Source organism: Triticum aestivum, chromosome 2B (genome assembly GCF_018294505.1).
Source record: "Triticum aestivum cultivar Chinese Spring chromosome 2B, IWGSC CS RefSeq v2.1, whole genome shotgun sequence".
Lineage (NCBI taxonomy): Eukaryota > Viridiplantae > Streptophyta > Magnoliopsida > Poales > Poaceae > Triticum > Triticum aestivum.
The window spans coordinates 49,198,451-49,211,137 of record NC_057798.1 but is presented as its reverse complement, the minus strand read 5'-3'; the positions used below and the strand labels follow the sequence as shown (position 1 = coordinate 49,211,137).

The 12,687-nt window shown below is 47.5% G+C and overlaps 1 protein-coding gene across 1 annotated transcript; it reads right to left on the bottom strand.

The window, feature by feature from the left end:
* Window positions 1-11,393: 11,393 nt before the first annotated feature.
* Window positions 11,394-12,088, bottom strand: LOC123040333 (RING-H2 finger protein ATL66-like). The gene has a single exon (XM_044463209.1). The coding sequence runs from the start codon at window positions 12,067-12,069 to the stop codon at window positions 11,722-11,724; it is 348 nt and encodes a 115-aa protein (XP_044319144.1). The 5' UTR covers window positions 12,070-12,088; the 3' UTR covers window positions 11,394-11,721.
* Window positions 12,089-12,687: the final 599 nt, after the last annotated feature.

Sequence of the window (12,687 nt, the reverse complement as noted above, 5' to 3'; positions counted from 1 at the left end):
AGGAAAGGGGGAGGGGAAAGAGGAAAGGGGGGCGCCGCCCCCCCCCCCCCCTTCCTTGTCCTATTCGGACTAGGGGGGAGGGGGCGCGCGGCCTGCCCTGGCCGGCCCTCCTCTTCTCCCTCATGGCCCATGTAGGCCCATTAACCCCCGGGGGGGTTCCGCTAACCCCCCGGTACTCCGGAAAAATCCCGGTTTCTCCCGGAACGATTCCGATATCCAAATATAGGCTTCCAATATATCAATCTTTATGTATCGACCATTTCGAGGCTCCTCGTCATGTCCGGGATCACATCCGGGACTCCGAACAACCTTCGGTATATCAAAACATATAAACTCATAATAAAATTGTCATCGTAACTTTAAGCGTGCGGACCCTACGGGTTCGAGAACTATGTAGACATGACCTAGAACTGTTTCCGGTCAATAACCAATAGCGGAACCTGGATGCTCATATTGGCTCCTACATATTCTACGAAGATCTTTATCGGTCAAACCGCATAGCAACATACGTTGTTCCCTTTGTCATCGGTATGTTACTTGCCCGAGATTCGATCGTCGGTATCCAATACCTAGTTCAATCTTGTTACTGGCAAGTCTCTTTACTCGTTGCGTAATGCATCATTCTGTAACCAACTCATTGGCCACATTGCTTGCAAGACTTACTGTGATGTGCATTACCGAGAGGGCCCAGAGATACCTCTCCGACAATCGGAGTGACAAAACCTAATCTCAAAATACGCCAACTCAACATCTATCTTTGGAGACACCTGTAGAGCTCCTTTATAATCACCCAGTTACGTTGTGACGTTTGGTAGCACACAAAGTGTTCCTTCGGTAAACGGAAGTTGCATAATCTCATAGTTGTAGGAACTTTGTATAAGTCATGAAGAAAGCAATAGCAACATACTAAACGGTCAAGTGTTAGGCTAACGGAATGGGTCAAGTCAATCACATCATTCTCCTAATGATGTGATCTCTTTAATCAAATGACAACACATGTCTATGGTTAGGAAACATAACCATCTTTGATTAATGAGCTAGTCAAGTAGAGGCATACTAGTGACATTAAGTTTGTCTATGTATTCACACATGTATCATGTTTCCGGTTAATACAATTCTAGCATGAATAATAAACATTTATCATGATATGAGGAAATAAATAATAACTTTATTATTGCCTCTAGGGCATATTTTCTTCAGTCTCCCACTTGCACTAGAGTCAATAATCTAGATTACACATTAATGATTCTAACACCCATGGAGTCTTGCTGTTGATCATGTTTTGCTCGTGGAAGAGGCTTAGTCAACGGGTCTGCTACATTCAGATCCGTATGTATCTTGCAAATCTCTATGTCTCCCACCTGGACTTGGTCCTGGATGGAATTGAAGCGTCTCTTGATGTGCTTGGTCCTCTTGTGAAATCTGGATTCCTTTGCCAAGGCAATTGCACCAGTATTGTCACAGAAGATCTTCATTGGTCCCGATGCACTAGGTATGACACCTAGATAGGAAATGAACTCCTTCATCCAAACTCCTTCATTTGCTGCTTCAGAAGTAGCTATGTACTCTGCTTCACATGTAGATCCCGCCACGACGCTTTGCTTAGAACTACACCAACTTACAGCTCTGCCGTTTAATAAAAAACACGTATCCCGTTTGCAATTTAGAATCATCCGGATCAGTGTCAAAGCTTGCATCGACGTAACCATTTACGACTAGCTCTTTGTCACCTCCATAAACGAGAAACATATCCTTAGTCCTTTTCAGGTATTTCAGGATGTTCTTGACCGCTGTTTAGTGATCCACTCCTGGATTACTTTGGTACCTCCCTATTAAACTTATTGTTAAGCATACATCAGGTCTGGTACACAGCATTGCATACATGATAGAGCCTATGGCTGAAGCATAGGGAACATCTTTCATTTTTTCTCTATCTTCTGCTGTGGTCGGGCATTGAGTCTGACTCAACTTCACACCTTGCAATACAGGCAAGAACCCTTTCTTTGCCTGATCCATTTTGAACTTTTTCAAAACTTTATCAAGGTATGTGCTTTGTGAAAGTCCAATTAAACGTCTTGATCTATCTCTATAGATCTTGATGCCCAATATGTAAGCAGCTTCATCGAGGTCTTTCATTGAAAAACTTTTATTCAAGTATCCCTTTATGCTATCCAGAAATTCTATATCATTTCCAATTAACAATATGTCATCTACATATAATATCAGAAATGCTACAGAGCTCCCACTCACTTTCTTGTAAATACAGGCTTCTTCAAAAGTCTGTATAAATCCATATGCTGTGATCACACCATCAAAGTGTTTATTCCAATTCCGAGATGCTTGCACCAGTCCATAAATGGATCGCTGGAGCTTGCACACTTTGTTAGCACTTTTTGGATCGACAAAACCTTCCGGTTGCATCATATACAACTCTTCTTCCAGAAATCCATTCAGGAATGCAGTTTTTACATCCATTTGCCAAATTTCATAATCATAAAATGCGGCAATTGCTAACATGATTCGGACAGACTTAAGCATCGCTACGGGTGAGAAAGTCTCATCGTAGTCAACCCCTTGAACTTGTCGAAAACCTTTTGCAACAAGTCGAGCTTTGTAGACAGTTACATTACCATCAGCGCCAGTCTTCTTCTTGAAGATCCACTTATTCTCAATGGCTTGCCGATCATCGGGCAAGTCAACCAAAGTCCATACTTTGTTCTCATACATGGATCCTATCTCAGATTTCATGGCTTTAAGCCATTTTGCGGAATCTGGGCTCATCATCGCTTCCTCATAGTTTGTAGGTTCGCCATGGTCAAGTAACATGACTTCCAGAATAGGATTACCATATCACTCTGGTGCGGATCTTACTCTGGTAGACCTACAAGGTTTAGTAGAAACTTGATCTGAAGTTTCATGATCAATATCATTAGCTTCCTCTCTAATTGGTGTAGTTGTCACAGGAACCGGTTCTTGTGATGAACTACTTTCCAATAAGGGAGCAATTACAGTTACCTCATCAAGTTCTACTTTTCTCCCACTCACTTCTTTCGAGAGAAACTCCTTCTCTAGAAAGGATCCGAATTTAGCAACGAAAATCTTGCCCTCAGATCTGTGATAGAAGGTGTACCCAATAGTCTCTTTTGGGTATCCTATGAAGACACATTTCTCCGACTTGGGTTCGAGCTTATCTGGTTGAAGTTTCTTCACATAAGCATCGCAGCCCCAAACTTTAAGAAACGACAACTTTGGTTTCTTGCCAAACCATAGTTCATAAGGTGTCGTCTCAACGGATTTTGATGGTGCCCTATTTAACGTGAATGCGGCCGTCTCTAAAGCATAACCCCAAAACGATAGCGCTAAATCAGTAAGAGACATCATAGATCACACCATATCCAGTAAAGTACGATTATGACGTTCGGACACACCATTTCATTGTGGTGTTCCGGGTGGCGTGAGTTGCGAAACTATTCCACATTGTTTCAAATGTAAACCAAACTCGTAACTCAACTATTCTCCTCCATGATCATATCGTAGAAATTTTATTTTCTTGTTACGATGATTTTCTACTTCACTCTGAAATTCTTTGAACTTTTCAAATGTTTTAGACTTGTGTTTCATCAAGTAGATATATCCATATCTGCTCAAATCATCTGTGAAGGTGAGAAAATAACGATACCCTCCGCGAGCTTCGATATTCATTGGACCACATACATCGGTATGTATGATTTCTAACAAATTAGTTGCTCGCTCCATAGTTCCGGAGAACGGCGTTTTAGTCATCTTGCCCATGAGGCACGGTTCGCAAGTACCAAGTGATTCATAATCAAGTGATTCCAAAAGTCCATCGGTATGGAGTTTCTTCATGCGCTTTACACCGATATGACCTAAACGGCAGTGCCACAAATAAGTTGCACTATCATTATCAACTCTGCATCTTTTGGTTTCAACATTATGAATATGTGTATCACTACTATCGAGATTTAATAAAAATAGACCACTCTTCAAGGGTGCATGACCATAAAAGATATTACTCATATAAATAGAACAACCATTATTCTCTGATTTAAATGAATAACCGTCTCGCATCAAACAAGATCCAGATATAATGTTCATGCTTAACACTAGCACCAAATAACAATTATTTAGGTCTAAAACTAATCCCGATGGTAGATGTAGAGGTAGCGTGCCGACCGCGATCACATCGACTTTGGAACCATTTCCCACGCGCATCATCACCTCGTCCTTAGCCAATCTTTGCTTAATCTGTAGTCCCTATTTCGAGTTGCAAATATTAGCAACAGAATCAATATCAAATACCCAGGTGCTACTGCGAGCATTAGTAAGGTACACATCAATAACATGTATATCACATATACCTTTGTTCACGTATACATTAGTAAGTTCCGCTTCCAGTGTCCAATCTGCTTGCAGTAGAAGCACTCAGTCTCAGGCTTAGGTCCAAACTTGGGTTTCTTCTCTTGAGCAGCAACTTGTTTGTTGTTCTTCTTGAAGTTCCCCTTCTTCTTCCCTTTGCCCTTTTTCTTGAAACTGGTGGTCTTATTGACCATCAACACTTGATGCTCCTTCTTGATTTCTATCTCTGCAACCTTTAGCATTGCGAAGAGCTCGGGAATAGTCTTGTCCATCCCTTGCATATTATAGTTCATCACGAAGCTCTTGTAGCTTGGTGGCAGTGATTGAAGAATTCTGTCAATGACACTATCATCAGGAAGATTAACTCCCAGTTTAATCAAGTGATTATTATACCCAGACATTTTGAGTATGTGTTCACTGATAGAACTATTCTCCTCGCTATAGAACTTATTGTAGACTTCATATCTCTCAATCCGAGCATTTGCTTGAAATATTAACTTCAACTCCTGGAACATCTCATATGCTCCATGACGTTCAAAACGTCGTTGAAGACCCGGTTCCAAGCCGTAAAGCATGGCACACTGAACTATCGAGTAGTCATCAGCTTTGCTCTACCAGACGTTCTTAACGTCGTCAGTTGCATCAGCAGCAGGCCTGGCACCCAGCGGTGCTTCCAGGACGTAATTCTTCTGTGCAGCAATGAGGATAATCCTCAGGTTACGGACCCAGTCCGTGTAATTGCTACCATCATCTTTCAACTTAGCTTTCTCAAGGAACGCATTAAAATTCAACGGAACAACAGCACGAGCCATCTATCTACATCAAACATAGACAAGCAAAATACTATCAGGTACTAAGTTCATGATAAATTTAAGTTCAATTAATCATATTACTTAAGAACTCCCACTTAGACAGACATCTCTCTAGTCATCTAAGCGATCACGTGATCCAAATCAACTAAACCATGTCCGATCATCACGTGAGATGGAGTAGTTTCAATGGTGAACATCACTATGTTGATCATATCTACTATATGATTCACGTTCGACCTTTCGGTCTCCGTGTTCCGAGGCCATATCTGTATATGCTAGGCTCGTCAAGTTTAACCTGAGTATTCCGCGTGTGCAACTGTTTTGCACCCGTTGTATTTGAACGTAGAGCCTATCACACCCGATCATCATGTGGTGTCTCAGCATGAAGAACTTTTGCAATGGTGCATACTCAGGGAGAACACTTCTTGATAATTTAGTGAGAGATCATCTTAAAATGCTACCGTCAATCAAAGCAAGATAAGATGCATAAAGGATAAACATCACATGCAATCAATATAAGTGATATGATATGGCCATCATCATCTTGTGCTTGTGATCTCCATCTCCGAAGCACCGTCGTGATCACCATCAGCACCGGCGCGACACCTTGATCTCCATCGTAACATCGTTGTCGTTACGCCATCTATTGCTTCTACGACTATCGCTACCGCTTAGTGATAAAGTAAAGCAATTACAGGGCGTTTGCATTTCATACAATAAAGCAACAACCATATGGCTCCTGCCAGTTGCCGATAACTTCGGTTACAAAACATGATCATCTCATACAATAAAATATAGCATCACGTCTTGACCATATCACATCACAACATGCCCTGCAAAAACAAGTTAGACATCCTCTACTTTGTTGTTGCAAATTTTACGTGGCTGCTATGGGCTGAGCAAGAACCGTTCTTACCTACACATCAAAACCACAACGATAGTTCGTCAAGTTAGTGCTGTTTTAACCTTCGCAAGGACCGGGCATAGCCACACTCGGTTCAACTAAAGTTGGAGAAACAGACACCCGCCAGCCACCTGTGTGCAAAGCACGTCGGTAGAACCAGTCTCGCGTAAGCGTACGCGTAATGTCGGTCCGGGCCGCTTCATCCAAAAATACCGCTGAACCAAAGTATGACATGCTGGTAAGCAGTATGACTTGTATCGCCCACAACTCACTTGTGTTCTACTCGTCCATATAACATGAACGCATAAAACCTAGGCTCGGATGCCACTGTTGGGGAACGTAGTAATTTCAAAATTTTCCTACGCACACGCAAGATCATGGTGATGCATAGCAACGAGAGGGGAGAGTGTGTCCACGTACCCTCGTAGACCGAAAGCGGAAGCGTTATGACAACGTGGTTGATGTAGTCATACGTCTTCACGACCCGACCGATCCAAGCACCGAACGTACGGCACCTCCGAGTTCAACACACGTTCAGCTCAATGACGATCCCCGGACTCCGATCCAGCAGGGTGTCGGGGATGAGTTCCGTCAGCACGACGGCGTGGTGACGATGATGATGTTCTACCGATGCAGGGCTTCGCCTAAGCACTGCAATGATATGACCGAGGTGGAATATGGTGGAGGGGGGCACCGCACACGGCTAAGGAACGATCACGATGATCAACTTGTGTGTCTAGAGGTGCCCCCCTGCCCCCGTATATAAAGGAGGGAGGGGGGAGGTGTGGCCGGCCCCCTAGGGGTGCGCCTGCAGGACTCCCCCCTCTAGCCTTGGTGGAGAAGGAAAGGGGGGAGGGGAAAGAGGAAAGCCCCCCCCCCTTCCTTGTCCTATTCGGACTAGGGGGGAGGGGGCGCGTGGCCTGCCCTGGCCGGCCCTCCTCTTCTCCCTCATGGCCCATGTAGGCCCATTAACCCCCGGGGGGTTCCGGTAACCCCCCGGTACTCCGGAAAAATCCCGGTTTCTCCCGGAACGATTCCGATATCCAAATATAGGCTTCCAATATATCAATCTTTATGTCTCGACCATTTCGAGGCTCCTCGTCATGTCCGGGATCACATCCGGGACTCCAAACAACCTTCGGTATATCGAAACATATAAACTCATCATAAAACTGTCATCGTAACTTTAAGCGTGCGGACCCTACGGGTTCGAGAACTATGTAGACATGACCTAGAACTGTTTCCGGTCAATAACCAATAGCGGAACCTGGATGCTCATATTGGCTCCTACATATTCTACGAAGATCTTTATCGGTCAAACCGCATAACAACATACGTTGTTCCCTTTGTCATCGGTATGTTACTTGCCCGAGATTCGATCGTCGGTATCCAATACCTAGTTCAATCTTGTTACCAGCAAGTCTCTTTACTCGTTACGTAATGCATCATTCCGTAACCAACTCATTGGCCACATTGCTTGCAAGGCTTATTGTGATGTGCATACCGAGAGGGCCCAGAGATACCTCTCCGACAATCGGAGTGACAAAACCTAATCTCAAAATACGCCAACTCAACATCTATCTTTGGAGACACCTGTAGAGCTCCTTTATAATCACCCAGTTACGTTGTGACGTTTGGTAGCACACAAAGTGTTCCTCCGGTAAACGGAAGTTGCATAATCTCATAGTTGTAGGAACTTTGTATAAGTCATGAAGAAAGCAATAGCAACATACTAAACGGTCAAGTGTTAGGCTAACGGAATGGGTCAAGTCAATCACATCATTCTCCTAATGATGTGATCTCTTTAATCAAATGACAACACATGTCTATGGTTAGGAAACATAACCATCTTTGATTAATGAGCTAGTCAAGTAGAGGCATACTAGTGACATTAAGTTTGTCTATGTATTCACACATGTATCATGTTTTCGGTTAATACAATTCTAGCATGAATAATAAACATTTATCATGATATGAGGAAATAAATAATAACTTTATTATTGCCTCTAGGGCATATTTCCTTCACACCCATCCGGGGTGCTTCGGCGTACCCGAAGTGAGCCGCAGCACTTGGCGCGGGCAGTCGTCGCACTGTATGAGCGGCATCGGTAGGCCACAAAGACGTTGCGCGAGCACCAAGCCCGGTGGACGGTCGGACGAGTCCATGCACGCAAACCTTCGGCGGCGGCGGGCGGACGAACCCGCGCCTGCATGCGGCGATGCGCCCTTGCCTGGGCTGCGGGAGAGGCTCCCTGACCACTCCATCGCCTGGGGCAGCAACCGGCGGCCGGAAAAAAGCCAAATCTGGCGGCCGGCGATGAAGCGTCGCAGATCTGCAAATCCGGTGGTCCGCCGACGCAGGGAGGAAGGGAAGGGAGGCCTTGTGCGCGTGGAGGCCTTCGGCGTGCTCCTGCCGGCTGCTCTCACCGGAATCTTGGGTGGCGGCCGGCGTCGGCGCGAGGGGGGAGGGGTGGTTGGTGGGAGAAAGAGCGGGATGAAATGCCTCCCCCACCAACCGCTTCCGCTTATATGCAGGGCACCGCAGCCGCGGGGGGAGAGGGGGACCCGCGTTTTCCCGGGTTGGGGCGGAGAATTTGCCGCGCCCCAAAAAAAATTGCGGGCCGGGGCGGGATGCGGGTTCTGATCAGGATGCTTTTTCGGCCCCGACCCGCATTTTGGCGGTTATTTTGCGGGTCGGGGCGGGATGCGGGGTCTGCTAGAGTTGCTCTAAGTGGGGACGTGTAAACACTCCTTCTGTATGGGTGGATGCACCTACAGTTTTTATTGCTAAATATTTAGCAGACGATGTGAGCATTATTTAAGTTCTAATAAAGCTAGTGAGGAAGGCCTTTTCATAAAAAACATTGTGTTTTCTCAAAAAGCAATCGCACCTCAGACATGTAGCTGTGGTGTTGGCTTGGGTGCAAGTGTGTGAGTATGTCATTTTTATTTTATTTAGTCATTTTTCCTCATTCATTAATTAAGAGGGAGAATGGAGTTTGTTACGCTTCGTAAGGCATTTATAGTGATTGATAAGATAGTCTTATCTAAAGGCTTGCATGTTATTTAGATGGCAATAACTAGCTATTCCTATAAACATGGTGAGACATATTATGCTAAGAGATGATTTCTTAAATAAGAGAAGATAAGCTTTTTCTTTTGAATTCTCTCCCATCCACCTCAGCATTTATCCTACATGACACTCCTAAGATAGCATCATTATACATGCCCTAACAATTTACAAGTAGGTTATTACTCTCTCGGCATTTTTTTTTCGGGAAAACATCCAATCTATTCATCCTCAATCATGGCAGTACAACGAACACCGGAAATAATAAAAGTTACTCCCTTCGTCTGGAAATACTTGTCATCAAAATAAATAAAAGGGGATGTATCTAGATGTATATTAGTTCTGCATACATCCCTTTTTATCCATTTTGATGACAAGTATTTTCGGACGGAGGGAGTATGTACATCTAGATCCGTAGACCACCTAGCGACGACTACAAGCATTGAAGCGAGCCAAAGGCGTGTCCACGTCATCGCCCCTCCCTCACCGGAGCCAAATTTTTTTACACCCGCGGCCATCCAAGGTAAAGCTTTATTCTTTTCTGCCCTCTCTTGCTAAGGGCATCTCTAGCCGTTCGGCCCCCCAGGGCGCCTAAATAGAGCGGCCTGGGGGCGTGCCGGTGCTAGTTCGGCCCCTGGGGGCGACCTAGCTCCCAGCCACGCCCCCACGCGCCGGCCTCAGGATGCGGAAAATTCAAACTTGGTCGCTCCCGCTCTTAAAAGACGCCGATCGTACGGACGTAGTCTGGCATTACAAAAAATAGAGCGCCGCCGTGCGCACCGATTCACTCGGCGGGGTCGGCTCCAGGCGTTGGCGGAGTCGGCGTGCGCGGGCTCGTCGTTGTCGGAGCTGCTTCGGTGCAGGGCTGCGTCGGCGCGGCTTCGGCACTGCTGGGCGGCGATGTAGATGTGTCGTTCGGGCTTGGCGTCCGTGTGGTCGTGGGCGTCGTCGGCGTCGTCGGCATTGCCGTCGGCAGCTCGTTCAGGATGAGGCCGCGTTGCACCAGGTACCACGCCTTGAGCTTCTCGTCGTTGCTCTGGAGCATGTCCGCCCCGCTCATCAGAAAAGCCATGTCGGTGTTCCTCTTCTTCGCGGCGACGTTCGTCCGGAGCAGGTCGAGCTTGATGGCGTTGTTCTTCATTAGCGACGACCACCGCACCTCGGTCTTCTCTTCGCGTAGGATGGCCCGTGCCTGGGCGTCGGCGAGGCAATGCTCGATGGACTCCTGCACTCGCGCGGTTGCCGTGTCGACGCTTTTCCCCTTCTTTGCCAATTTGTGGCTGTCCGGCCGTCCCTCTGACGCGCCCGGAGTCGTCGCGTCTGGCTTGTATGTCTCCTTGGCCTTGTCGAGGGCACGTCGGACTTCCGCCCACTTCTCGCACTTGTCAATGCGCTTGTAGACGTGGAGGTGCTTGTATTCGGCGTCTTGGTTGTCGCCCCGATACATGGCGAACGTACGCAACAGGCCCGGTGAATGCTTCACGCCGCTGAACTTCCACCCTCCACTCGGCGTTCGACAGGCCCGGTGGCTTCGATGGCGGCGCCCTCGGCTTCCTCTGCTTCGGCTGGGCCACGGTGCCAGTCGCGGTTGCCGTCGCGCGCGACATGGCGTACTTCCTCGGCGGCATGGCGTGTTTCTTCGCGGCGAGCGGGAGGAGGTTTGGCGGGAGAAAGGGAGAGAATGGCGGGAGGGAAGCGAGCGAGCGGGAGAGATGCGAGGGAAAAGCGTCAAGAAACGGCGGGAAAAGGCCCTCGGTGCGCTTCCAGGGCGGGCCCACGCGCCTTTTTCGCTTCTGCCGGCTCCCCAAGCGCCCCCCAGGGTGCCGGGTTCGGCCTGGGTCCGCCGACACCAGTTTTGGCCCGAGCCGGCGAAAAACGGGCTTCTGGGGGCGCGACTGGGGCCTTTTTTGGCGCCGGCGCGGCAAAATCGCCTGGGGAGGGCCTGTTGGGGGCGCGGCTGGAGATGCCCTAACATAGCTATGTTCTCCTATTTCGGCCCGTCATAAAAGCGGTTTCTTTTTCTTCGTGTTAACCGAAGTATTCATTACAAAAAATGAATTCTTTCAGGAAAGATTAGTGTATGGTCGAATTGGTTATGGCCCAACCACCCCTACTAATTTTTTTGTGCTCCAAAAGGCGGGACTAAAATTAAGAACGTGCAAAAGTTTCTGTTTCTTTATCTCCAAAGGCAACGCGTTAGTCGCGGAGTAGAGCTTTACAGCGATGGATAAAGTTTGAAATATTAATATTTTGCCAACCTTCCATGCAGTGAGTATAATACACACACATATATATATATACACACACCATGCATGCATATGTATCCAAATTAAGGTTAGTAGAAGACCAATCATGCTTCTTATTTACACCCACATTCGTAAAGCGACGATAAACCTCGAATACAAAATTTGCAGGAGCCCATTCGCCGACGATCCGCATGCGAAAACGTTTGCTACCTACAACCCTAGCTACATGCGTCATGCGTCGCCATCATTTCAAAGGAGAAAATAAACACGAGGAGCGAAGAGCAAAAAGAAACATCATCCTTGATCGTCGTCTCAGAACCCTGGGACGAGCATGGTGGAGAACCAGATGACGAGGTCGTCGGCCAGGGCGCCCTCGCCGGCGTGCTTGGCCGCGGCCTGCCTTCCGCCGCCGTTGCCGTCGGCGACGTACACCCGGCAGAGCGGGCAGGTCCGCTTGCAGAGCGCGAGCCACCGGTCGACGCAGTCCCGGTGGAAGGCGTGCTCGCAGGGCAGCCGCCGCGTGGCCTCGCCGGCGCGGATCCTCGAGAGGCAGACGCAGCACTCCTCGCCGGCCGCCGGACGCTTCGCCGCCGCCTCCTCCGACGAGGACGGCGTCCTGATGCAGAGCATCTTGGAGATGTAGGAGAGGAGGTAGCTCATGGCGGTGCGGGAGCGAGGTCGAGGCGTCGAGCTGGTGTTGTGTTGGGTAGAGGAGGGCATATGTAATGGGGCCTTAGGTCGGGGGTCAGGTGGCTGGGCTGGTGCGGACGCTTTGTTGGTGAGGGTGCCACTATCCTAGTGTGTTGGGAGATCCCCGTTGGAGAGGGTGCACCTACACTGCGCCTCAACTTTATTTTCTCTATCGCCACCAAACCCTGGAGAAAGGAAGTGATCTTGTGCGCACACAAGACATGGACGGACGGACGGAGGTACGTTCGCTCGTTCGTTCGCGGCCGGGAGCATGTCGTTCTCAGGGGAGAAAAGCAATGTAGGAATCAAGAAATGCATAACGTTGGGTTTTTCTTTTTGTGTTGCAGGGACAAGCATTAGTTTTTTTTTTTTGAATTAGGGACAAGCATTAGTTGCTGTGTCCATTTCCATTGCAGGGGCCACATATTTTTCCTTGGCATAAAGTTGACACTGATCTCGCCTGATAACATAAGGCAACGTTCCTGTACATGAGTCAAAACAAGTAGCACAAAACGTGTTTTTTCTAAACTCCAATGGAGCAAGTATAATAATGGTTTTTTTAATACAGTACAGACGCAAGCGGGAAAG

Coding starts and splice junctions, on each gene's coding strand:
- LOC123040333 (XM_044463209.1), bottom strand. CDS start 12,069: ATGAGCTACCTCCTCTCCTACATCTCCAAGATGCTCTGCATCAGGACG.